General features: G+C 45.0%; 1 protein-coding gene across 15 annotated transcripts in view; it reads left to right on the top strand.

Moving 5' to 3' along the window:
* hecw2b (HECT, C2 and WW domain containing E3 ubiquitin protein ligase 2b) overlaps nt 1-27,750 on the top strand; it is a 431,729-nt gene that overhangs the window by 393,725 nt on the left and 10,254 nt on the right. For 10 of the 15 annotated variants that reach the window (XR_010975402.1, XR_010975398.1, XR_010975400.1 and 7 more), the window contains 5 exons: nt 4,787-4,916; nt 8,826-8,972; nt 10,530-10,644; nt 10,734-10,819; nt 10,908-11,020. Coding sequence is in view for 5 of the 15 variants with exons in the window: in XM_068035669.1 (XP_067891770.1) it covers nt 4,787-4,916; nt 8,826-8,972; nt 10,530-10,644; nt 10,734-10,819; nt 10,908-11,020 (591 nt within the window). In the remaining 10 variants the exon portion in view is untranslated. Of the gene's footprint in view, nt 1-4,786; nt 4,917-8,825; nt 8,973-10,529; nt 10,645-10,733; nt 10,820-10,907; nt 11,021-24,588; nt 24,793-25,624; nt 25,996-27,750 lie in introns of those variants that run through there. The other 5 variants (XM_068035671.1, XM_068035670.1, XM_068035672.1 and 2 more) reach the window with 5 other exon arrangements.

The following is a 27,750-nucleotide window of genomic DNA, read 5'->3' as shown; positions in this document are numbered from 1 at the left end:
CCTCCATCGCAGGATTCCAGGGCATCATCAATTGTGCCCGTGTGGCCATCAAGGCAGCAATCCATCAACAGGAAGGGCTTCCACTCCCTCAACATTCGACTGGTCTGCAACCACAACAAGAGCTCGTTTTCCTGGCAGTTGCCAAACTCTTTCATCCTCTGCCAGTCCAGGCTGCCTCAGATCTTCACTCCATCCCCCCCACAGTGTGTGGGAAATCCCTTGAAGAGATGGCTACTGACCCCTCTATGAGGGCCTCAGACAGAGCATGGAGGTGATACAACCAATGCCACCTCCTAAGCAGACCAACCATTGAGCAGGCCATCGGCTTCTGAAGAAGCAATTTTGGTGCCTGGACCGGTCTGGTGGCACCCTCCAGTACTCTCTGGCAAGGGTCTCGGTCATTGTGGTGGTCTGCTGCGCTCTCCATAACAGGTGCAGGACGATGTTATCCTGGCTGGGGGGGGGTCTAGAACCAGGGTACACAGTCCCAGAATAAGGGTTAGGCCATTTAGGACTGAGATGAGGAGGAATTTCTTCACTCAGAGGGTGATGAATCTTTGGAATTCTTTACCCCAGAGGGCGGTGGAGGCTCAGTCATTGAGTATGTTGAAGACAGAGATTGATAGATTTCTAGATATTAAAGGCATCAAGGGGATATGGGGTTATCGAGTCGTTTTAAACAGGCTCCAGAAGCTGGCTGAGCCTGTCTACCCTGAGGCACAGTGTGGCTTTCGAGCAGAGAGATCCACCATTGACATGCTGTTCTCCCTTTGCCAGCTACTGGAGAAGTGCCGCGAACAACAGATGCCCCTCTACGTTGCTTTCATTGATCTCACCAAAGCTTTTGACCTCGTCAGCAGATGTGGTCTCTTCAGACTACTAGCAAAGATCGGATGCCCACCAAAGCTACTAAGTATCATCACCTCATTCCATGACAATATGAAAGGCACAATTCAGCATAGCGATACCTCATCAGACCCTTTTCCTATCCTGAGTGGCGTGAAACAGGGCTGTGTTCTCGCACCTACTCTGTTTGGGGTCTTCTTCTCCCTGCTGCTCTCACATGCGTTCAAGTCTTCAGAAGAAGGAATTTTCCTTCACACAAGATCAGATGGCAGGTTGTTCAACCTTGCCCGTCTTAGAGCGAAGACCAAAGTACGGAAGGTCCTCATCAGGGAACTCCTCTTTGCTGACGATGCTGCATTAACATCCCACACAGAGTATCTGCAGAGACAGGATTGCTGCCAAGAGCGATGTCTCAATTCATTCCATCTTCGCTGCTTCCGGAGAATCCTTGGCATCAGATGGCAGGACCGTATCTCCAACGCAGAAGTCCTCAAGGCGGCCAACATCCCCAGCATTGACACACTTACTGAGCCAGCGACGCTTGAGATGGCTTGGCCATGTGAGCCGCATGGAAGATGGCAGGATCCCCAAGGACACATTGTACAGCGAGCTCATCGTTGATTTCAGACCCACCGGCCGTCCATGTCTCCAATTTAAAGACGTCTGCAAGCGCGACATGAAGTCCTGTGACATTGACCACAAGTCGTGGGAGTCAGTTGCCAGTGATCGCCAGAGCTGGCAAACAGCCATAAAGGTGGGGCTAAAGAGTGGCGAGTCGAAGAGACTTAGCTGTTGGCAGGAAAAAAGCGCAAGGAGAGAGCCAACTGTGTAACAGCCCCAACAACCAATTTTATCTGCAGCGCCTGTGGAAGAGTCTGTCACTCTAGAATTGGCCTTTATAGCCACTCCAGGTGCAGCTTCACAAACCACTGACTACCTCCAGGTGCTTACCCATTGTCTCTCGAGACAAGGAGGCCGAAGAAGAAGAAGAAAGGAATCGAGGGATATGGGGATAGTGCAGGAAATGGTGTTGAATTAGAAGATCAGCCATGATCTAGTTGAATGGCAGAGCAGGCTCAAAGAGCCGGAATGGCCTACTCCTGCTCCTATTTCCTATGTTCCTATGGCTCTCCAGAGAGGTGTGGACCTTGAGGACCTGGAAGGAGATAGCTCATCAGGGAAAGAAGCCGGAGGTAAGAGAGGAGGAGGAAGAGGGGACAGGAGGGGAATAACACTGAACAAAGAGGTGCCCCTGCTGCACAACAAGGTGGCCTCCTTCTGCCACCCTCTGGGAAGAGGACCTCCTTCACTGCCTCCAGCATTAGATCCAGGTCGGTATCAATGAAGTGATGGTCAGCCCTGCCCCTAGTGACAGGTCTTCAGCTCCCCTTTGACATCTCACTTCCCATTGGTGAAGTGCAAGGTTTTGGCACAAAACACAGATCTCTCCCTCAGGACAACCAGCAGCCTCAGTGATGGCTGCCGTGGGGTGTCTACATGACCCCCACACTTGATCTGACCTACCTCATTTTCAATCCCACTGGCTCTGAGTGGAATGGAAACCGGTCTTCATACCAATTAAGGGCTTACTCATTTGAAAATTGCAATCTGAATCAGTTTCCCACCGGAGGCGGGTTTCTGACCCAGAACCAGACCCAGCTGTTGTTTCCCTCCTCTATGAAAAATCCAGCCCCTGGACTCCAAGTGTTAAATTATGAGGAGAGATTGTGCAAACTAGGATTGTACTCGCTGGAATTTAGGAGGTTAAAGGCTGATTTGATCAAGATTTTCAACATATTAAGGGAAACAGATAGGGTAAATAGAGAGATACTATTTCAGCTGTTTGGGAAGCCTAAGACTAGCGAGCATGGTCCAAAGATTAGAGCCAGAGCTTTCAGAAGTAAAATAAGAAAACACTTTTACATACAAAGGGCTGGATTTTGTGTTAGAGGCGGGGCTCCTGGTGCTGGGCCAAAAAGGCGGGGAAAGCCCCCCTCTGCCTTTTCGTGCTCCCCTGGAGTGATCTTCCGGTCTTTTTAAATCTAAGTTTCAGGAGCCGGGATCCCTGTCCCTTTAAAGATGGGGATCCCGGATCCAAGAGTTGCTGGCCACTCAGAGGGCGGCAGCTCAGCAGTATTGACAGTGCCACTGGGAGCGGTAGCTGCTGCCAGTACTGCAGAGGCCTTGGATCCAGGCCTAGCGCTGGAACCCTGGACCTCAGGTAAGTGAGGCGGAACCGCTCGGGCCTATCCAGGTCCCCGGCGAGGGGCTTTGGGGAGATGGCCATGCAGTCCAGAGGGAGGGGGAGTCCCAGGGGGTAAATTGGTTCCCAGCAGGGTTCCTCTGTGGAACCCCCCCCCCCCCCAAAGTATGCAGGGAGTACACCTCATGTTACAAGACGCCCTCCCCACCGCCTGCCATTAGTAAGATCTCAGGGCAGCGGGAAGAGGCCCTTAAGGGCCTCATTTGGCCTCTGGGTGGGAAGGTTATCGTTGGCCTGTTTCACTCCTGGGAAGATTGCATGGTGATGGGGAGACGACGGGCCCTCTGCGCTCCACTCCCACACCCCGCCACCCCTCGCAATACTCTGTGCCACCCCGCCTCCGACTCTGCCTTAGTGGGGGTCACATAAAATACCGGCCAAAGGGTGGTAGAAGTTTGGATCACTTTTCCGTAAATGGTAATTAATGCTAGATCAGTTGTAAATGTTAAATCTGAGTTTGATGAATTTTTGTTAACCAAAGGTATTTAGAGATAATGGGCAAAGGCGTGTATATGGAGTTAGGTCGCAGATCAGCCATGACCTCATTGAATGGTGGAACAGGCTTGAGGGGCTAAATGGCCTACTCCTGTTCCTATGTTCCTTAGTTATGCATAAAAATTGGAGGTTTCTTATTTAAAAAGTTGTCTGAGGAGACTGAGATGGGAATCTTTGCCATTTCACTGATGTGAAAAGTTAATCCCATTGTATGGCAAGAACTGAAATGTTACAGAAATTACATTCAGACCTAAACATAGGTTAGTTTTTAAGTTTGAGTTTCCTGCTCATATGTTGTTCTATGTGAGAGATGCAATAAAAATGGAAATAGTTGTAGCTGTTGTCGCCCTATGTAATGGATGTCCTGGAAAGGTTCAGTCAGGAATAATTGCCTTATGATCGGATTATCCCTCTTTCTTAATATTGACTGTGAATAAACGAGACCACACCTCCTCATTGCTGTCACTCTTGTCACATGGCCCACCTCCTCCCTCGTATTCAGAGGATACTTGTTCAAATCTGTACAGTTATGCCACATTAAGAATCTGGAGAGCAGAAAAGTTGTCCTTGTATTTTGCAAGTTTATAATAATTTGTACTGTTTCTGCTGAGACTGAGATCATAGCTTAGTTTAGGTTAGTGTATAGGGCTTTATGTTAGGAAAGTAGTTTTATCTTAAGATTGAAGGGCAGAAATTTATTTTAGCTTATGAGAGACAGTTTGTCCTTGCAAATTCCATTTGAAACACAGCTAACACTTGAATTGATCGAAGTATTCTCAATGATAGAAATGAGTCTAGAGGATAGTTATACCGAACAAAATATTTTCTATGTTAAAAAGAACACAGGTTTTTAAAGAAATCATCACATGAAAATTCCATGTAGAAGTTATGCATGCATGAAAAGTTTTAATATATATGAGTCTATCTGAATCATATAATTTTGTTCTTTTAAACATTCTTGAAATGAAAAATCCTTTAGAATCCATGGTACACATTTGAAAAAATATTGATATCTTAGTATTTGGATGCTTTAGGACATTATAACATTTTTGCTTGAATAAGCCCTCATCGTATGCATAAATGTAATTGAGCTAATTAATAGATCATATTATGGTGATACTGTTTCTAATTAACTTATTGAGCATATTAGACATTCCCTACATGTTTGCCTGTTCTTGCCAGATCCTGTGATCTGAGTGACCTCGAATATTTGGATGAGGAATTTCATCAGAGTCTACAGTGGATGAAAGACAATGACATCAGTGATATTTTAGACCTAACATTTACTGTGAATGAAGAGGTCTTTGGTCAGGTGGGCTAACTGGGTGAAGCTTTTTAAATCAATCATTTTTGGGTATCAATGATATTGAAATGAATTATGATTTCTTTGCTATGCAGGTAAAATTAATATCTCATTAAGAGACGAAAATGTTACTATATGAGCCATACATAAAGTAAGCTCAATGTTAGATCACTGATTTTTCAAATTTATTTTTGCACATCAGACTTATCTTTTATGCCGGCAGTTTCTTGCATTATCCTATCACAGCCAACCCCTCCATTAGCCTTTCCTGGTAACCTATTCCACAACTCTATTAATCTTCTTACCCCTTACTTTCTAATATTAATGTATATCCTCTGATATTTAAACCCTTCACCACATAGTGAATACTTTACCTGGAACAATTCTGCCAACTTCTTCATAATTTTGATAAATTCAATTGGATCACCATGCAACAAGTTCAACTTCTTTAGTCTTTTCTTATAAATTAGATTCTAAACAATCAGAATCATCTTTGTTCACTTTCGTCCCCTCTCAAAGGCAATAATTAGGTGACTAGAGATCTAGAGATCTGTACAATGTCTTACCCAGCAACAATACAACCTCTTTCGTGTTGTATTGTGCTAATGTAACCCAGTACCTCACATAGAAGAAATTGTATATATGTAAATAAACAGCATATTCAGTGTTTAATATCTATACTTAACAATGAAGCACCCTGAACAACTATTAAGTGGATTGACAGATGGAAATAATGCTTTGCAATTTAACTCAATTAATCCAATTTGACACCGCTTATGCTTATAAAATTGAATTAGGAAAACATGGCAGTGTTAAATTTAAGCAAAACTATTCTACCAAAGTTTTCTGATAAATCAATGCGATTCTTACATATACTTAATCAGTTTTCAGATTTAATATTCTATGTGGACGACTAAACCTTTTTGGGGACAACCACATCTGACAGGCTGGTTACTGGTGTGAATTTTTTTTTAAAATTCTGATTGTATTTGTAGCAAACTGTGCTGCTTTGCTCTGTTTCATCTCTGCTTGCATTTCTGGAACATGTTTCTTTCTTGCAAATTTAGCTAGGATGGAATAACACCCTATAATACCTTATATATACCCAATCCAGATATTTATATATTATATAATAGCTTATAAGTGACTCCAAAAGGAACAGAGTCTGCCAATTACACATGGACCATCATAAAAGCAAAATACCACAGATGCTGGAAATCTGAAATAAAAACAGAAAATGCTGGAAATACTCAGAAGGTCTGGCAGCATCTGTGGAGAGAGAAGCAGAGTTTTAAAGATCACAATATCAGGGTTAGACCTGAGAGAATGGAGTGCAGCAAGTTCGGAGGGAGACAGGTTAGAGTGAGTAACTCTGCTTCTCTCACCACAGATGCTGCCAGACCTGCTGAGTATTTCCAGCACTTGCTGTTTTGATTGCACATGAACCATATCTGGTTTGATTCCTAACTAGAACTTCTTGAAGGTATTATCACAAAGCATTTGGTTAGTTTTGGTTAATAGATGAAAACATTTATTTAAGAAATGTGTAATAAAGTACACATTATCCTATAGTCCCAGTAGGGAAGAGGTGGTTTCAGGGAGTATGGATCAGATACAGGACTACAACTGCTTAGCCCCAATTCTTTCACCTGCAATTCTTGCGATCCCTGCTGGAATTAGAGAATCTTAGAATAGCCCCTTTTATTTATTTCTGTAAATCACAGCAGGACTGTATGTTTTTTTTCTTTGATCAAACTACAAATTTTACAAATAAGAGAACTAGAAAATAAAAATCATATCTTTTTCAATCTATTGCATAATTGCTCCAATTCATTTCTTTCTTCTCCCAATGTCATATTCATGAGCCAAATATTTTGAAACATTAACTACCTTACAGTGTAGATGTGGAAATCCTTTAGGCAATTTATGAAAAACTACAAGAAGGTGTGACAAACGATATAATTTCTTTTACACTGGGAATTGAGATGATATTTGTCAAATAAATGATGTATCAATTTCAAAGTGGTTCACCTTCTCGCACTGGTTACCAGATCTCTCCACGTCCCCCTGCTGCCACCACCACTACCACCACCACCCACACCCCACCCCCAAACAACCAACCTGGCCCCCATTTTTAAAATGCTTAAGTTGAATACAGAGTAGTTCAAAATGTAAGTGTAATATAAGGCACCACAAAGCTAAACTAAAATGCTTTCTAAATGTACCATTTAATCCAGGAAAGAAGACATGGAACAGATTCGTCTCCCTCTTAATTATGGTTGCCCAGACTGGCAGGCCCTGGTGACCCCGCCTCACTTACCTTGGGTCTGGGCACCAGTGCTGAGCCTGGGTCCAAGGCCTCTTGTAGTACCGGCAGTGGCCACCATTCCCAGTGACGCTGCCAATACTACAGAGCTGCCAGCTTTCTGATTGGACAGCAGCTCTTGGAGGTAGGAACCCTGTCTCTAAAGGGATGGAGATCCCAGCGCCAGGCACTTAGTGCCATTAAATTGCTTTGTGGGGAGGCTCAGAAAGGACGAGATGGGTTTCCCCTCGCTTTTTCCGCCCGGCGCCGGGAGCCCCGCCAAGTGACAAAATCTAGCCCAGCACTTCAAGTGTAGCCTCACCAATACCCTGTATAATTGTAGTAAGACTTCTTTACTCTTATACTCCAATCCCTTTATAACAAGGCTAACACACCATTTGCCTTGCTAATTGCGTACTGTGCCTTCATGTTAATCTTCAGTGATTCATGTACAAGGACACCCAAGTACTTTTGAATGCAAACATTTCCTAGTCTCTCACCGTTCAAAAAATATTCTGCTTTTTTATTTTTCCTCCCAAAGTTGATAATCTCACACTTGGCCACATTGTATTCCATTTGGCATGTTTTTGCCCACTCACCCAATCAATCTATGTCTCTCTGCAGCCACTTGCATCCTCCTCACTGCTTTCTTTGCCACCAAACTTTGTATCATCAGCAAACTTGGATACATTACATTCAGACCCCTCAGCTAAGTCATTAATATAGATTGTAAATAGCTGAGGCCCGAGTCCTTTGCGGTACCTCACTAGTTATTGCCTGCCAACTGGAAAATGTCCCGTTTATTGCTACTCTGTTTTGTGTCCAGTAACCAACCCTCAATCCATACAAATATATTACCCCAATTCCGTGAGTCCTAATTTGATGTAAATAGCTCTTGTGTGGCACCTTATCGAATGCTTCTTGAAAATCTAAATACACTACATCCACTGGCTCCCCTTTACCCATCCTACTAGTTACACCCTCAAAATACTCTTAGCAGGTTTGTCAAAGACGATTCCCCTTTTGTAAATCTGTGTCGACGTTGCTTAAATCTTATTATGATTTTCTAAGTGCCCTATTATCACATCCCTAATAATAGATTCTGGCATTTCATCTACGACTGATATCAGGCTAACTAGCCTATAGTTCCCCATTTTCCCTCCTCCTCTCTTAAATGTATCACAATACCCTCAATCATAACACAATCACAATCACAGGCAATAACTCAATCTCACCAGTTGAGACTAAAAAAATGAATTAGCCAAAGTTAAACTTCTTGACCAAATGTGAACAGCGTCACCTAGATCTGTTTTCTGGGGTATCAGTAAACAAATGCTTTTAGCTTAAACCTTGATAATTATTTACTTGCAACATTTTCATTGAGAAATTTCCGTAATTCCTGGCAGTGGTAATCTGAATAGTGTTTAGTTTTTATACTTAATTGATCAGATTATCCTTCAATGGCCACAATTGCTAATATTGCTGTATCACAATCGGGTGTATTTTTGATGCTTGTTTTTAGGACTGTAAAGCTAAACAATGTTATAGGTTTATAATGAACTGAAATTCAGTTGCTTCATGGGTAGAAATTATTGATTGTTTCTTTGGAATAGATTACAGAGAGAGAGCTGAAGCCAGGTGGAGCAAACATCCCTGTTGTAGAAAAAAACAAGAAAGAATACATTGAAAAGATGGTAAAATGGCGCATTGAGAGGGGTGTTGTGCAACAAACAGAAAGTTTAGTACGCGGCTTCTATGAGGTAAGGATAGCAGATGTACAATACATAAAATGAAAAGGGGAATGTTGATAATCTGACAATTCTTTGTAGATTTGTTTTTATTGCTCCAGGTCCTCATACTACATCTTGTATCCATGGGCTGGATTTTACAAACCACCCAATGTCGGGGATTGTGGTGGTGGGGTCTGGAAAATACCTCCGGGAGAGGTATTGCCCCCCACCCCACCGCCCCCGCTCAGCGACAGGCACCTAATTATAATATGTTAATCAATTTAAATTAGATGAATAATTACTTACCTCGTTGGGATGGCCGTCCCACGCCAATATTCCGGCCAGTTGCTGGAACCCCCATGCCTTCGGATCTCTGTTCAGCAATCCAAGGCGGCACACTGGTGGGGAGGGGGGAGGAGTGAAGTTTTTAGGGCGGCTGGAGGGGGGGAGCGGGGAAAACTCTTCCTAATGGTTGAGGGGATGAGGGGATGATGGGAAGGGGTTTAGGGTCAACGTTAATAAAGTGCGGGGGGGAGGTTCGGGATTGCAATAAATTGTTTTTTGGGGGGAGAGGACAATTTATATATTGATTACTCATTGCGGGGGTGGGAGAAGGGAATCAAAGTGCTATTAAAATTGTAATTTTATTTCTTGGAGACCAGGACCTTTAAACATTTATATCTAACTGAAGGGCTTGAAGCCCTTTAAAAATGGCACCAGCGCCTGCACAGTGGCACCGGATACCGTTGCCAGGGACGGAGCGCCCGCCTCCTCTACGTCATCGGGGGCATGTGTTCCGCCCCCTCCATGTAAATGAGCTGCCGCGCTAAATATCGCGTCGGCTCAGTGGTGTACATCTCGCGTGTGCCCAACGCCGGCAGTGAGCTTTAAAAATTCAGCCGATGTCTTTGTGAAATCAGACCACACAGTGCCCCACCCCCTACCACTCCCCACCAAGATATATCATTTTATACAAATAATTATTGGGATAGAGAATGCCAAATTTCACTGTAGCTTCATTTACATGATTGTCATCATAACGGGACACCTTGCCTAAAATGTCTGGTGTCCTTTTTTTCTTCAAAAGAGCTTATAAATCTGTGCATCCCTAGATGTGAGAGGGAACATGGGAGGTAAAGGAAACACGGCTGCAAAGAAAGTTATCATTGCTGTCTCTCTTCTATGTGATGATTTGATAGGATGAAGGGCAGATAGCTCTTGCGAAACCCCTCCCGCTGAGACTTACCTGTGACCTGGGTCCAAGGCCTTGGGTGAATGCTCTACCGGCAGCAGCCACTGCCTCCGCGGTGGCACTGCTCAGTTAAAGAGCTGCCAGCCGCTGATTGGCTGGCAGATATCAGCAGGCGGGACTTCTGCCACCAGGGTCCTTGATCCCAGAGAAGGCTCGCTGCTGTCCACTGAAGTGCCTAATTGGCACTTGATCTGGTGGGCCTTCCCCAGAAGAGGCGACGCGGGGCTCTCGCCAGTGCATTTGCCGGTGGGCAAGACCCCCGTCGCCCGGATAACTTTCCGGCTGTTATTTCAATTGGTGTTACGCTGTTAATTAATGGCAGTTACTTGTTCTAGGTGGTGGATGCTCGGCTTGTATCTGTGTTTGATGCACGGGAATTAGAATTAGTGATTGCTGGTACAGCAGAGATTGATTTAAGTGATTGGAGAAACAATACAGAGTACAGAGGAGGTGAGATGATTTGAATTATTTTAATCACCGTATTAGGTTAAAGCTTGGAAAACTCAGCATCTTATACATGTTCATTTATTTTTCCAAAGGGTACCATGACAACCATATAGTGATCAGGTGGTTTTGGGCTGCAGTGGAAAGGTTTAACAATGAGCAAAGATTAAGATTGTTACAGGTACAGTAAAACCAATTACCTTAGTGAGATACTGTACTAAGCATCTATGTACGTGCTAATGTTACCTAATACTGTATTTCTTTGCCAGTTTGTCACGGGTACATCAAGTATACCCTATGAAGGTTTTGCATCGCTACGTGGCAGTAATGGACCCCGAAGATTTTGTATTGAGAAATGGGGTAAAATCACCTCACTTCCGAGGTATGTGCAACATAATGTAGTAAGCATTTCCTATTTCATGACTGTGTTCACATTCACAGCTGTATAGTGCCCCGCAATGAGTAATCAATATATAAAGCTGAATTTTCCAAGAAGGTAAGTGGTCCCCCAGCTGGGATCGAAAGTGGGACCCGACGCCACGGGAACAGCAGGACCCTGGGCAGGGTTTAACTGGTGGCAGCCGATTAAGAGGCCGTTGCTGGGACTGCTGTCCAATTGAGGACGGCAGCCCACCTCCCGGAGGTGCTGGCCCGCAACTCGACAGCCGCTGCCGAGGCTTCAGGAAGAAGAGGACACCTCCATGCTGAGGCACCCTCGAAGGTAAGTTTCTTTTATGAAGCTGGGGCCAGGCAGGCATGCCCCGCTGTTTGGGAGGGGTGCACCCTCCAGCGGTGGGGCTGTAGCTATGGGGTTAGAGAGCAGCCATAAAAGAGCCCTCTTCCCTCCCCCCCGCCCCCCCCCCACGGGAACTCGCTGGGAGGCTGCCAGAGCTTATTACCTGGTGGTCTCCCCACTTGACAGCGGCCCCTTCTGATGCTAGTAAAGTGCCGGTATGGGTAGGAAGTGGTCCTTAATTGGGCAATTAATTGGTTTCATTCGTTGCCCGCCCCAGTCGGTGGGTGGCCATGCCGCTTAGATTCCCACCGCTGGTAGTATTCCATGGCAGCAGGAAGACGTTGGGTTCTCCTCCTGATGCCTTCTGCCACCATTTTCCGAGGTCTCCCGCCTCCTAGACTGTCTCCAGAGGGCTGGTAAAATTCAGCCCACTTGCTGTAATGTTTTACCTGTTGTCCCTTAGTCCTATAATCATACCACAGAATTTATTTAGACTTTCTGGTTTGCAGTGGTTGTTTACATATTAAGACCACAAAATTGGACTCTGTAGCATAGCTAGTGCCGCCGCTTTGGTGGCCCCGAAGGAAGGAAAAGGCACACGACACACGTGCGGCATGGCCCGCACAGTGCTCCATATTGGGCAGGGCACTAGTCCAGGCATCCCGTGCGTGCTCTGGAAGCAGCAAGAATGATCGTTCATGACGTCAATCAGCCACCATTCAGCTGATTTGCCACATATTTTCAAAGCCTATCCCGTGTACGCATGTAGTAATCACTCTTAGCTGAATTCAGCTGCACAAGAGACTCCACCTCTAGTGCTATTTAAAGGGTCAGGCATCCAACTTGCAGTGAGATGCTTTTGACTTATTTCTGCCTTGGTAAAATTTGTGGAGGTACAGTGGTTTGTTTTGGGAGGTCTTTTGGCAAGTTGGGGTATCCATTCAGGGAGTGCAAAGGATTTGATCACCTGTGCACATCAAAACGTCTGCAAGCAGTACGGGGGCTCTAGTTGCATTGTCTCTGGGACTGCATCATGACCAACAAATGGAGCAGAGGCTGCAGAGCAGGGAAGCACTGCAGAGGAGGAGGAGGGCTCTCCACTGAAAGCCCTATCCACCTCAAGTTTTCAGAGAGCACTTCTCATATCTCTACCTCAGCCAGGAGCAAAGACTGAGCAACACATTACTGTTCCACCTCCTTCAAGAAGACCTGAAACCTCATACCAGGCTGAGGACAGCACTGCCAGTGACAGTAAAAGTCACAGTTACATTAAATATTGACACAACTGGATCAATTCGGGCAGAAGCAGGCGACATAACATCACCCAGTACACTATTCATCGATGCATCCAGGAGGTGATGGAGATGAAGAGAGGCGAATACATCATTTTCTCTCTAAGCAGAGAGAAGCAGGATGTGCAGTCATGTGTATTTGCCAGGATAGCGAGATTCCCAATGGTGCAGGGAGCCATCAACTGCACACACGTGGCTCTCCAGGCCCACCATGTCAACATGGAGAGGTACAGGAACCGCAAAGGCGATCATTCCCTTAGTGTGCAACCTTGCAAAAACTATTATGTCAGTGCATGACTGCTTTCATGGCAGCAGCCATGATGCCTACATCCTGAGGCAGTCTGCTGTTCCTGCTGTCTTCGGGCCTCCAAGAAGAACCAGTGTGTTTGGAGACAAAGGCTTCTCCCTCTACATCTGGCTGATGACCCCCCGCCCTCCCCCCCCTGCTCTCTGCCATCCAACCATGTGAGAACAACGGGTGGAAAATGAAAGTCATGCAGACACCAGAAGAGTCCTCCAATAGCTGCCGGAACATGTCTCCAAGTCCGTGGTGGTCTACTGTGTCCTCCACAACCATGCCATCACGAGCGTGCAGCAATTTGCATTAGGCATCTGGAGGCCACCTTGGAAAAGGGGGAGCAGGAAACGGGGATGAAGGAGGAGGAGGCTTTGAGTCAAATTTTACTTTATAACGCTCCTGTGAAGCACGTTGGGATGATTTAATACATTAAAGATGCTATATAAATACAAGTTGTTGTTGAGACAAAGGGGGAGGAGGAGACGAAGAAGAAAACAGGACCCCTTCACTCCAGAAGGACAGTCTGAGAGTGCCTGCTAAGACTCTGATTCCATTAAGGGAGCATCCCTTCATTAGCATGGCTCTACCATTCCCCACTTTAGCATTACAGCATCCCCTTGGCCAAGATCCTGCAATAGAAGCCACTGACAATGATCTTTCCATAAAATCTTTATTCAAAAACACATCCTGTTATACGAAGAAAAATGAACTATTTACCCTTGTGCATTCCCTTAGTGCCTGTCGTGCGGATGCACTTGCCTGTCCTAGTGTTCCTATGCAGTGCTACACCAGTGGCTGGTGGAGGGCTGCTGACTTTCACTTGGGGAAACTGCAGATAGCCTTGCAGGATTCCCTTGAGCACTTCTGGGCCTAGAAAGCCCAGCTTCAGACTGCATCATCTTGGTATCAGTGGCAGCAACCTGGGCTGGCTACCAGAAAGGCAACAGCAAAGCACTGGTGAAGTGGTAGTGGAGGGAGTATGAATGCTGTCATCCAGAGAGAGGGCAGTAGGTTTGTGTTCCATGCTGCCACTGCCAGTGCCACAGAGTGGAACCTCATCAATCCTAATAATCTGTTGGAGGACAGATTGCTGTACTGCCATAAGAACCTGCAAGCCCCTTCGAGCACTGAGATCGCAGCCATGATGGCAGCAGTCTGAGCTTGCATGGCAGCAAGCATGGATCTCATGACCTCCATCTGAGCATGCACTGCAGCTCTGAGATGTTAGATGGCTTCTGCTTGTGCTGCAGTGGAAACTGAAAGAGCAACCACCAGACTGTGCACCGTGGACGGGTCCACAAGTGCTGTCATGGAGTTGGCCACCACTTACAACTGGAAAGGATGGGTACCAAGCTCTGCGCAATGCCCTCTGCCATGTTGGAGCTGGACTCCTCCATGTTTCTCGACAGTGACAGGAAACTGACTGGCAGGCCTGCCAACGCACCATGCATCCTCATCAGCATTCTCCTGTATCCCGCCCCATCAAAATCCCCATCTGAGTGCCCTGTAGCAGAACTCATCTGTGACCTCACCCACCAATGGACTAACATGTGAGCTATTCCTTCCTCTGGCCTTGCTGCAGCCCACTCATCATATGCTGATCCTAACTCTATACTAGCCTCTAAAGTTCACGCAGTACCAGTCTTTGAGTTGGTGTCTGCAAATGCAGATCAAGTGATGGTACTTAATCAGTGGTACACTCTCTTCCACCAGGAGCTGTAGTGGCTGGCCAGACAACAGTTCTTGGGTATCTGAAAGCATAAAATCAGAAGGGGAGGGTTAGAATTAAGGAAGGGTGATGGGATGGCAAACAAGAGGTCCCTGGTCACAGCTTGTACTTCATGCCAGATAGCAGGATGAAGATGAGGTGGGAGTTAAGAAGTGGCATAAGACAGTAACATATCCGTCATCCTCAATATTCTCAGTGATGCGATGGACTGTGTCACAATCAGACCCATGATGTGATGCACCATCTCCTCTGTAGGGCTTGGGATGCAGGCATACCTGTCCCCTGTCCCTTCTGCTCTACTCCTTTCTATTGCGTGCCACCTTGTCCTGCAAGAGAGAGGGAAGAATGTCAGACATTGAGTTTCCTTTATTTGGGTGATTTGCCTGCCATAGCTGAAGGTATGGGGAAGCAGAAAGAGGTGGGTGTGAGGGGCGCATCATTGGAAGGTGTGTGAGGATGAGGGGGAGCAGTTGAATGCAAGACCTGAGTTCTGAGTGCTGGGAATTGCTGATGGGTAAGTGATGAGCATGTGATGCGTTGAACAACATGAGAGATTGGTGGTGGGGGGGTATGAAATGTCCTTTGACGATGCAATGACTGACCTTGACTGCCAATTGTGGTCACTGAACTTTTACCGGCACTACTGCCAAGTTCTCGGGGTCAGACTACTTGCACTGACCTCCCTGGCCACCTGCTCCCATTGCCTTTGGAGGGCATTCCTTGAGGGCCTCCTGACTCCCCTGTGGAAACATGGCCTCTCCCCTCCTGCTTACCTCCGTGTCAAAGGCCTCCAGCGCTGCATCTCTGAACCTGGGATCCCTCTCTCTGCCCTGGTGATCCACTTGCTTTGTTTTCATCTGCAGAATTAACATTGAGAAGCAGTTTACTTTCAGTCAGTCCAGCTCCCCTTTAAGAGTGATAGACTGCCATTAAGAACTGGAGGCTAGCTGGTAAACATGCTAGCCTCGCACGCTGTTAGGCCCCCTGTTGAGCATGCAGCCAGCCAGCAACATGGGTCACGCTTGGCAACATGACGTTTGCTGACTGCCTCAATGTGACGTGGTGCAGGCGAATCATGACCCCCGCGCCTGAAAACCGGTGCAGATGAATTTTTATCCCTAAGAGTTTCGAGCAGTAGAATATAATGAAGGATTACTTCTTAATTACCTTAAGAAGTAATCCTTAATTATATTGATGCTTCTGTACTTCCAGTGTTTAGCTGCACTTGAAGGGAGGACAGATCAGAGAATTACATAGAAATTAAATTTGGGCCAGTGTTGTAGGTCCCTTTGAGCACAGTTGAATATTAAAAGGAAGGATTGCTGAATGTACCTGCTTATGCAAAACATCTTTATATGTTTTAGATTTCCATTCTGACATTGAAAATTCTTAACTCATGATGAAAAATGACGTGCAGTGTTATAGACCTAATTCTATAAAAGTAGTGGCATTATTTGAAAAATTTACACAAATACTCATAGAACTCTCAATGAATAATTTTCCCTCTATAACTGGTATGTAAAGTTGAAACTTCTCATCTTTCATACTCATTTAATATTTCAGTTATGATATCTCGTCACAATATTTGTAAAAATAAAGAGAAATTGTGTGCATCAAGTACTTTATAGGAATAACACATAATTACTTCTTCTTGGAAGTTTATTTATGTCACACCTAGCTAACTAAACTTCGTATGTAAATTTATCTTTGATTGAACCATCCTGACCCAATCTCCAGTTAAGTAGCACCACCCAACTGCGGTCCATGTAACTACAACCTCTAGGCAGTTTTGATCCTGGTCCTGGATTCTCACTGCAAATCTCAACCAGCTTTAAGTTTCTTGAGCATTGTTTGTTTTAATCGTTGAATGTTACTAATATTTTTACAATACTTAAGAAACTTCCAATTTGTTCCTATCCGCTGCAGGAATGCACTCTTTTGGGATTGTGGGGACAGGACTCCTTCTCAGGGTATCTTGCACTTTAATGAAAATAATGGGCGGCACAGTGGCGCAGTGGTTAGCACCGCAGCCTCACAGCTCCAGGGACCCGGGTTCGATTCTGGGTACTGCCTGTGTGGAGTTTGCAAGTTCTCCCTGTGTCTGCGTGGGTTTCCTCCGGGTGCTCCGGTTTCCTCCCACAAGCCAAAAGACTTGCAGGTTGATGGGTAAATTGGCCATTATAAATTGTCACTAGTATAGGTAGGTGGTAGGGAAATATAGGGATAGGTGGGGATGTTTGGTAGGAATATGGGATTAGTGTAGGATTAGTATAAATGGGCGGTTGATGGTCGGCACAGACTCGGTGGGCCGAAGGGCCTGTTTCAGTGCTGTATCTCTAATCTAATCTAATCTAATGCCACTGCCATCTACACATTCACGAGGAACCTAGGGCATTCCAGCCATTTTTCTGCTGTGACTCAAGCCCCCTATCCCAGTGCTACCAAAGGTTTGCTTTTAAAAACATGGAAGTATAATAAACTTAAAGCGATTCCTGCTCATGCTGGAAGCATCTGTCAGTATGGCAACAGGATTCTGTACAAGAGTTTACAGCATTGTTTGCCATTCAAGTAAAATGTAGTTTTCCAGTGTAGCATGGGAACCCCCTGTAGATTTAAGATCTTCAGGAAGGGGAAGTTTTCTTTTTTACTTTTCTTTTTCCTCCCCATTCTCTCCTTGCTCACCACCCTAACTCTCTCCTTTCAGCTTACACCTCATCCCATCTCATCATCAAACTCTGCAACCATGAACCTTCCTCCTTCATCCCTTCACCTTTCATTGTTTCTGTCATCTAAATCAAACTCCCACCACTACCCACTTGCCAATACCACAACCTGTTTTTCACCACCAACTTCTCCACAGCGTCATTTTCTTTCCCTGCTACTACTTCCCCATATATTTTACACCTCTTTTACAACCAATTTCACATAACAAACTCCAAAATTATCCCATTTAAACACTAGGGGAGGCAGTGGAGTAGTGGTATTGTCACTGGACTAGTAACCCAGAGACCTAGGGTATTGCTCTGGGGACATGGGTTCAAATCCCACCACAGCAGAAGGTGGAATTTGAATTCAATTAATAAATCTGGAATTAAAAGCTAATCTAATGATGGCCGTGAAAGCATTGTCGATTGTTGTAAAAACCCACCTGGTTCACGAATATCCTTTAGGGAAGGCAATCTGCTGTCCTTACCTGGTCTGGCCTACATGTGACTCCAGACCCACAGCAATGTAGTTAACTCTTACATGCCCTCTGAAATGGCCTAGCAAGCCACTCAGTTGTATCTAACCGCTACGAAGTCAATAAAAAGGAATGAAACCAGACGGACCACGCGGCATCGACCTAGGCACCAGAAACGACAACGGCAAACCCAGCCCTGTCGATCCTGCAAAGTCCTTCTTACTAACATCTGGGGGCTAAAGTTGGGATGGCTGTCCCACAGACTAGTCAAGCAACAGCCTGACATAGTCATACTCACGGAATCATACCTTACAATGTCCTAGACACTGCCATCACCATCCCCGGGTATGCCTTGTCCCACCGGCAGGACAGACCCACCAGAGGTGGTGGTACAGTGGTATACAGTAGGGAGGGAGTTGCCCTGGGAGTCCTCAACATCGACTCTGGACCCCATGAAGTCTCATGGCATCAGATCAAACATGGACAAGGAAACCTCCTGCTGATAACCACCTACCGCCCTCCCTCAGCTGATGAGTCAGTGCTCCTCCATGTTGAACAGCACTTGGAGGAATCACTGAGGGTGGCAAGGGCACAAAATGTACTCTGGGTGGGGGACTTCAATGTCCATCACCAAGAGTGGCTCGATAGCCCCACTACTGACCGAGCTGGCCGAGTACTAAAGGACATAGCTGCTAGACTGGGTATGCGGCAGGTGGTGAGGGAACCAACAAGAGGGGAAAACATACTTGACCTCGTCCTCCCCAATCTGCCTGCCGCAGATGAATCTGTGTATGACTGTATTGGTAGGAGTGACGACCGCACGATCCTTGTGGAGACGAAGTCCCACCTTCACATTGAGGATACCGTCCACCGTGTTGTGTGGCATTACCACCGTGCTAAATGGGATAGATTTCGAACAGATCTAGCAATGCAAAACTGGGCATCCATGAGGCGCTTTGGGCCATCAGCAGCAGCAGAATTGTACTCAACCACAATCTGTAACCTCATGGCCTGCAATATCCCCCACTCTACCATTACCATCAAGCCAGGTGACCAACCCTGGTTCAGTGAAGAGTGCAGGAGGGCATGCCAGGAGCAGCACCAGGCATACCTCAAAATGAGGTGTCAACCTGGTGAAGCTACAACACAGTACTATCTGCGTGCCAAACTGCATAAGCAGCATGCGATAGAGCTAAGCGATCCCATAACCAACGGATCAGATCTAAGCTCTGCAGTCCTGCCACATCCAGCCGTGAATGGTGGTGGACAATTAAACAACTAACTGGAGGAGGTGGCTCCACAAATATCCCCATCCTCAATGATGGGGAAGCCCAACACATCAGTGCGAAAGATAAGGCTGAAGCATTTGCAACAATCTTCAGCCAGAAGTGCCAAGTTGATGATCCATCTCGGCCTTTTCTGAAGTCCCCAGCATTACAGATGCCAGACTTCAGCCAATTTGACTCTCTCCGCGTGATATCAAGAAACGACTGAAGGCACTGGATATTGCAAAAGCTATGGGCCCTGACAATATTCCGGCAATAGTACTGAAGACCTGTGCTCCAGAACTTGCTGCGCCCCTAGCCACGATGTTTCAGTTCAGCTACAACACTGGCATCTACCCTGCAATGTGGAAAATTGCCCAGGTATGTCCTGTACACAAAAAGCAGTACAAGTCCAACCCAGCCAATTACTGCCCCATCATTCTCCTCTCAATTATCAGTAAAATGCTGGAATGTGTCATCAACAGTGCAATCAAGTGGCACTTGCTTAGCAATAACCTGCTCAGTGACGCTCAGTTTGTGTTCCGCCAGGGCCACTCAGCTCCTGACCTCATTACAGCCTAGGTTCAAACATAGACAAAAGAGCTGAACTCAAGAGGTGAGGTGAGAGTGACTGCCCTTGACATCAAGGCAGCATTTGACCGAGTATGGCATCAAGGAGCCCTAGCAAAACTGAAGTCAATGAGTATCGGGGAAAACCCTCCGCTGGCTGGAGTCATACCTAGCACAAAGGGAGATGGTTGTGGTTGTTGGAGGTCAATCATCAATGACCTTCCTTCAATCATAAGGTCAGAAGTGGGGATGTTCGCTGATGATTGCACAATGTTCAGCACCATTCGTGACTCCTCAGATACTGAAGCAGTCCGTGTAGAAATGCAGCAAGACCTGAACAATATCCAGGCTTGGGCTGATAAATGGCAAGTAACATTCGTGCCACACAAGTGCCAGGCAATGACCATCTCCAACAAGAGAGAATCTAACCATCTCCCCATGACATTCAATGGCATTACCATCACTGAATCCCCCACTATCAACATCCTCGGGGCTACCATTGACCAGAAACTGAACTGGAGTAGCCATATAAATACTGTGGCTACAAGAGCAGGTCAGAGGCTAGGAATTCTGAGGCGAGTAACTCACCTCCTGACTCCTCAAAGCCTGTCCACCATCTACAAGGCACAAGTCAGGAGTGTGATGGAATACTGTCCACTTGTCTGGATGAGTACAGCTCCAACAACACTCGACACCATCCAGGACAAAACAGCCCGCTTGATTGGCACCCCATCTACAAACATTCACTCTCATCACCACGGACGCACAGTGGCAGCAGTGTGTACCATCTACAAGATGCACTGCAGCATTGCACCAAGGCTCCTTAGACAGCACCTTCCAAATCCATGACTTCTACCAACTCGAAGGACAAGGGCAGCAAATGCATGGGAACATCACCACCTGCAAGTTCCCCTCCAAGTTGCGCACCATCCTGACTTGGAACTATATCGCTGTTCCTTCACTGTCGCTGGGTCAAAATCCTGGAAATCCCTTCCTAACAGCACTGTGGGTATACCTACCCCAAATGGGCTGCAGAGGTTCAAGAAGGCAGCTCACCACTACCTTCTCAAGGGCAATTAGGGATGGGCAATAAATGCTGGCCTAGCCAGCGACCCCCACATCCCATGAATGAATTTATAAAAAAGATCCATTCAGATTTCAGCCTCATGAAACATCTGCTGTTAGCTAATTACTGACATCAACAAATCTTTCCCCAGCACAAAAACTAGTATTAAAAGTAATTTAAAATTCTATTACGTTGTCTATGAATATAATAAATAGCACGACTTCATACAAATTATGCTGAATGCAAATAATTAAAAAATATCCACACTGATTGTATACATTGCAATGTATATACCTTGTATATTTTACATTTATTTTAATGCTTATTTGCATAATTTGTGATTTTTTACAATTATATCAAAAACTTCCAGTAGGCAATTTCATCCTATTTTTCAATTAAATTCATTTAATTTTAATTTCTATCTTTTAATTGCACTATATTTTACATTTGTTTCTTCATTTTTGGCCAACATTTATTTTATTCCTAACACCTATCTAAAATAATAATGCAGTTTCCATTTTTATTGAACTATTCATGCGATGTGGGCATTGCTGGCTAGGACAACATCCCTAATTGCCCTGGAGAAGGTCGTGGTGAGCCACCTTCTTGAACCGCTGCAGTCCACGTGAGGTAGGTACCACCTACAGTGCTGTTAGGAAGGGAGTTCCAGGATTTTGACCCAGCGACAGTGAAGGAACGCCGATATAGTTCCAAGTCAGGATGATATGCGGCTTGGAGGGAAACTTGAAGGTGGTGGTGTTTCCATTCAACTGCTGCCCTTGTCCTTCTAGTGGTAGAGGTCGTGGGTTTGGAAGGTGCTGTCTAAGGGGCCTTGGTGCTTTGATGCAGTGCATCTTGTCGATGGTACATACTGCTGCCACTGTCTGTCAGTGGTGAAGGGAGTGAATGTTTGTGGGTGGGGTGCCGATCAAGTGGGCTGCTTAATCCTGGATGATGTCAAGCTTCTTGAGTGTTGTTGGAGTTGCACCTATCCAGGCAAGTGGAGAGTATTCCATCACACTCCTGACTTGTGCCTTACTCGCTGCAGGATTCCTAGTTTCTGGTCAATGGTAACCCCCCAGGATGTTGATAGTGGGGGATTCAGTGATGGTAATGCCATTGAATGTCAAGGGGAGATGGTTAGATTCTCTCTTGTTTGAGATAGTCATTGCCTGGCACCTGTGTGGCACGAATGTTACTTGCCACTTAGCTCAAGCCTGGATATTGTTCAGGTCTTGCTGCATTTCTACACGGACTGCTTCAGTATCTGAGGAGTCATGAAACGTGCTGAACATTGTGCAACCATCAGTGAACATCCCCACATCTCACCTTACGATTGAAGGAGTGTCATTGATGAAGCAGCTGCAGATGGTTGGGCCTAAGACACTACCCTGAGGAACTACTGTAGTGATGTCCTGGAGCTCAGATGATTGACCTCCAACAACCACAACTATCTTCCTTTGCTCTATTTATGACTCCAACCAGTGGAGTGTTTGACTCCCCCTGATTCCCATTGTCTCCAGTTTTGCTCGGGCTCCTTGATGCCATACTCGGTCAAATGCTGCCTTGATGTCAGGAGCAGTCGCTCTCACCTCACCTCTTGAGTTCAGCTCTTTTGTCCATGTTTAAACCAAGGCTGTAATGAGGGCAGGAGCTGAGTTGCCCTGAGCATCACTAAGCAAGCGTCGCTTGATAGCCCTGTCGACGACACCTTCCGTCGCTTTACTGCTGATCGAGAATAGATTGATGGGGTGGTAATTGGCCAGGTTGGATTTGTCCTGCTTTTTGTGTACAGGACATACCTGGGCAATTTTCCACATTGTCGAATAGATGCCAGTGCTGTAGCTGTACTGGAACAGCTTGGCTAGGGGCGTGGCAAGTTCTGAGCACAGGTCTTTATTGCCAGTATGTTGTCAGGGCCCATAGCCTTTGCAGTATCCAGTGCCTTCAGTCGTTTCTTAATATCACATGGAGTGAATTGAATTGGTTGAAGACTGGCACCTATGATGCTGGGGACTTCAGGAGGAGGCCGAGATGGAACATCCACTCGGCACTTCTGGCTGAAGATTGTTGCGAATGCTTTAGCCTTATCTTTCGCACTGAAGTGCTGGGCTCCCCCATAATTGAGGATGGGGATATTTGTGGAGCCAGGTCCTCCAGTTAGTTGTTTAATTGTCCATCACCATTCACGACTGGATGTGGCAGGACTGCAGAGCTTAGATCTGATGCGTGGTGGTGGGATCGCTTAGCTCTGTCTATCGCATGCTGCTTATGCTATTTGGCATGCAAGTAGTCCTGTGTTGTAGCTTCACTAGGTTGACACCTCATTTCGAGGTATGCCTGGTGCTGCTGCTGGCATGCCATCCTGCACTCTTTGAACCAAAGATTATTTGCTGCATTATGTGATCTAATTTTCATCTGAAATCATAGAACCGTACAGTTCAGAAAGAAGCCATTTGGCCCAATGAGTCTGCGCCATCTCTTTCAAACAACAATCGAGTTAGCCCCTTGTTCTTTCCCCATATCTCTGCAATTTTCTTCTCCAAATATTTGTCAAATTCCCTTTTGAAGGCTACTATTGAATCTGTATCCACCACCCTATTAGGCATGGTATTCCAAAACCTAATTAGTTGTGGTGTAGAATGAATTCCATGTGCTGGATTTCTCTGAATTGGCAGAAAAACGCCACTCTGAAATTCTATGCAGTTCTATATATGGGCGGCGCAGTGGTTGGCACCGCAGCCTCACAGCTCCAGGGACCCGGGTTCGATTCTGGGTACTGCCTGTGCGGAGTTTGCAAGTTCTCCCTGTGTCTGCGTGGGTTTTCGCCGGGTGCTCCGGTTTCCTCCCACATCCAAAGACTTGCAGGTGATAGGTAAATTGGCCATTGTAAATTGCCCTTAGTGTAGGGAGGTGATAGGGAATATGGGATTACTGTCGGGTTAGTATAAATGGGTGGTTGTTGGTCGGCACAGACTCGGTGGGCCGAAGGGCCTGTTTCAGTGCTGTATCTCTAAATAAAATAAATAGTTCAGGCTAAACTACGTAGTATTATATCGAATTTAAAGCACAGAATCAGACCATTTGGCTCAATTGTGCTGGTGTTTATATTCCACACCAGCCTCCTTCCACCACACATCATCTAACCCTATCTGCATATTCCTTTCTCTACTCATCAACATTTCTAGCTTCCTCTTAAAGACATCTCTGGGATTCCCCTTAACTATTTCTTGTAATAGTAAGTTCCACATCCTAACCACTCTCACGGTAAAGAAGTTTCTCTCAAATTCTTTATTGGATTTATTAGCGACTATCTTATATTTATGGCCCCTGGTTTTGGACTACCCCTCAAGTGGAAACATTTTCTCTACATCTGAAATGCAATGGGAATTTTAACTTAAACTCAATGATACCCAACATTTCATTACTTGTACTTCAGGGGAAACTAACTCTAAAAACGGACCAAAAAGCCCCAGAACATAAGATAAAATGTAACAGATTAAGGGCAGAGTATAAAGAGATACTTTTATATCGGGGATTGTGTGGCACTACTGGAGTTCATGATTGAGGCAACATTTAGACTAAATAGGATGTGTAAGGAAAGTGGGATAAAGAGATGGGAGAGCAGAATGGAAGCATGAGATTAGCAGTACTGTTTGTTAGGAGGATGGTCTGTTTCTATGTTGAAACTTTTGTGTGATGCTTTGTAAAATGTTGGAGATACACAGTGGGCCATATCAGAATTTGGAAAGAATAAACAGGTTCTCATGTCTCTGGTGTGTACCCTTCATCAGAACTCTCTTTCTGTTTTAGATTTCCGGCATTTGCACTTTTTTTGTTGAAGATCCAGGGTGATGTGAGGAAGAACTTTTTTATGCAATGAGTGGCACTGACCTGGAACTTGCTGCATACAAGGGTGGTGAAAGAATTTGGATAGGCACTTGAGGGAGATAAACTTGCAGGGCTATGGGGGATGGAGCGGGGGAGTGGGACTGACTGCTTTACAGAGAGCCGGCGTAACAACAAGAAATCGACAGTAGGTGAGACCATAATAAAGCACTTTAATTTCATATTATATTCTAACAATGAATTGTTTCACGCTTCTTGGAATCTTTTTATCAGAATTCCTTAACTGACATACTATACCATATGCAAGCTCTGAGTATCCTGCTGTTACCTCTTCAAAGTCTAGTTTAATCACATGGAATACTTAACAGGCTAAAGGCTGTGGTACATATATGTCAGGGGGTCTTGGAGTGTAGAACAAGCAAGACTTTGAAGACATAACCAGCTGCCTTTTGTACCTGATTTCAAGCAGATTTTTAAACCTCCCTGACAGCATAAACTTGTTAGACCCTTCTTCCCCCACCTCCCACTAAGTGGGGCAGCTATAACAGACCGAGTTCTAATGAAAGGTCACAGACCTGAAGCGTTAACTCTCCTTCTGTCTTCATAGATGCTGCCAAACCTGCTGAGTATTTCCAGCACTTTGTTTTTATTTATAAGAGACCATGTACCTGATTCTTACAGTGGCAAGTTCACATGCATTGCCAGAGGAAACAAGTTAAATGATTGTGTCCTAAGGAGGGATTTTTTGCACAGAATTAATACCAACAGAAGTGAGTCAGCCCTCTTTGGGACTGGTACCTATGCTCTAGGCAGGGTTTGTGTATTCCTCACTTCTCTTGCAGGCAAAGACAAAAGAATTTGCTTCAAAGTACTACTAACTGAAGCTCAGTTTTAAATGCACTGCACTATTTAACCTAGGTACAAATTCATATAAAAATGTTTATTCTTTCTTTATAATTTGAGACAGGACTGATGTTAGACTGTCACAACTACTTTACAGAAACAGAATGTTGGAAGAACATCCTATGTGAATATTCCTGAAAATATAATGATCAACAGAATTGAAAGGCACACATGCAAATTTATTTTTATTTGAAGATTTTCAACCCACTGCCCGATGAATTCCATTACTGTCAATGTGACATGACAGGACTTTTTAAAGAACATTAGCTCAAAATTCTCTTGGATATTCTGCATGTTTATTAACAAATTATTCACATTTTTAGAGTACTTGAAGTATATTTTTAACTAAACCTTCAAACATTGGTCATAAGAGACAACAATCTAAATAAAAGCTGTGATCATATCTTCATTAAACAGCAATGTTAATAGTCCATCATTTTTATAGTTTAAGCTGATCCTAATTACTTGTATTGAATTACTTCCATAAAGAACTATGTGAATTTAGGGTTTTTAAAGTAAACTGGCAAAGGTGCCAACTGCTTTAACATGTTTCGTGTAATTAGACTGTCAGAGAAAGCTGAGCCTGCCTTTTAATTAGTTTGTGGCCAGAGCTATTTGTTTGGCTCACATCTTTGTGACCATTGAAGAGAAAGAATTTTTAATTTTTAACTTTAATATTACCTGCCTTAAAGAAGTATTTTGCCAAAATGTTGTTTGTTGGCAATCTTCCATCTATGAAAGATGATGGACACATAGCAAACAATCCATTTAAGTGGGAGGGTCTTCTCTTGGTGCACCTTTGATGATGGCTGTGAAGGCCAATCCTTGAGAGGCAGGTTCTGCCACAAGTGCGCACGTGAACACAAGAACACAAGAAATAGGAGCAGGAGTAGACAATATGGCCTATTGAGCCTGCTCTGCCATTCAATATGCTCATGACTGATCTTAGGCTTCAACTCCACTTTCCCGCCCACTCGCTCGCCATATTGATGCCCCGAGAGACCAAAAATCTGTCTATCCCAGCCTTAAATGTATTCAGCGATGGAGCATTCACAACCCTCTGGGGTAAAGAATTCCAAAGATTCACAACCCTTTGAGTGAAGTAATTTCTCCTCATCTCAGTCCTAAATGATCGGCGCACTGAGACTGTGCCCCCATGTTTTACATTCCTCGACCAGTGTCTACCCTGTCCAGCCCCTTTAGAATCTTGTATGTTTCAATGAGATCACCTCTGATTCTTCTAAACTCCAGAGAGCACAGGTCCAGTTTACTCAGCCTCTCATCATAGGACAACCCCCTCATCCCAGGGACCAATTTAGTGAATCCTTGCTGTACCGCCTCCAATGCAAGTATATCCTTTCTTAAATGTGGAGACCGAGCACACAGTACTCCAGATATGGTCTCACCAAAACCATGTATAAATGTAGCAAGACTTCTTTATTCCTGTACTCCAATACCCTTGCAATAGAGGCCGACATGCTATTTGCTTTCCTTATTGCTTGCTGTACCTACATGCTAACTTTCTGCATTCCTTGTGCAAGCCAAGTCTCTTTGAACAGCAACACTTACAAGTTTCACATCTTTTAAACAATATTCTGCTTTTCTATTCTTAAGACCAAAATGAATAACTACACACCTCTCTACATTATACTCCATCTGCCATCTTGTTGCCCACTCACTTAACCTGCCTATATCTCTTTGCAGCCTCCCTGTGTCCTCCCCACAGCATACCTTTCCACTTACCTTTGTATCATCAGCAAACCTAAATACATTACTCTCTGTCTCTTCATCTAAGTCATTAATATAGATTGTAAATAGCTGAGGCCCCAGCACTGATGCTTGTGGCACTCCACTACTCACTGACTGCCAACTTGAAAATCACCTGTTTATGCCCACTCTTTGCTTTCTGTCTGTAAACCAATCCTCTATTCATGCTAATATATTACCCCCAACTCCATGAGCCCTTACCTTGCCTATTAACCTTTTGTGTGGCACCTTTCGGAATGCCTTTTGGAAATCTAGGTATACCACATCTACTGGTTCCCCTTTATCTACCCACCTAGTTACATCCTCAAAAAACTCTTAAATTTGTCAAACTGGATTTCCCTTTAGCAAAACCATGTTGACTTGTTCTGTGCTTTTCTAAGTGCACTGTTAAGACTTCCTTAAAAATAGATTCTAACATTTTACCAACGACTGATATTAGGCTAACTGGCCTGTAGT

Source organism: Heterodontus francisci, chromosome 7, assembly GCF_036365525.1.
Source record: "Heterodontus francisci isolate sHetFra1 chromosome 7, sHetFra1.hap1, whole genome shotgun sequence".
In the NCBI taxonomy this organism is placed as follows: Eukaryota; Metazoa; Chordata; class Chondrichthyes; order Heterodontiformes; family Heterodontidae; genus Heterodontus; species Heterodontus francisci.
Note: the sequence above shows the minus strand (reverse complement) of the source record. Positions and strands in the feature narration are given on the sequence as shown.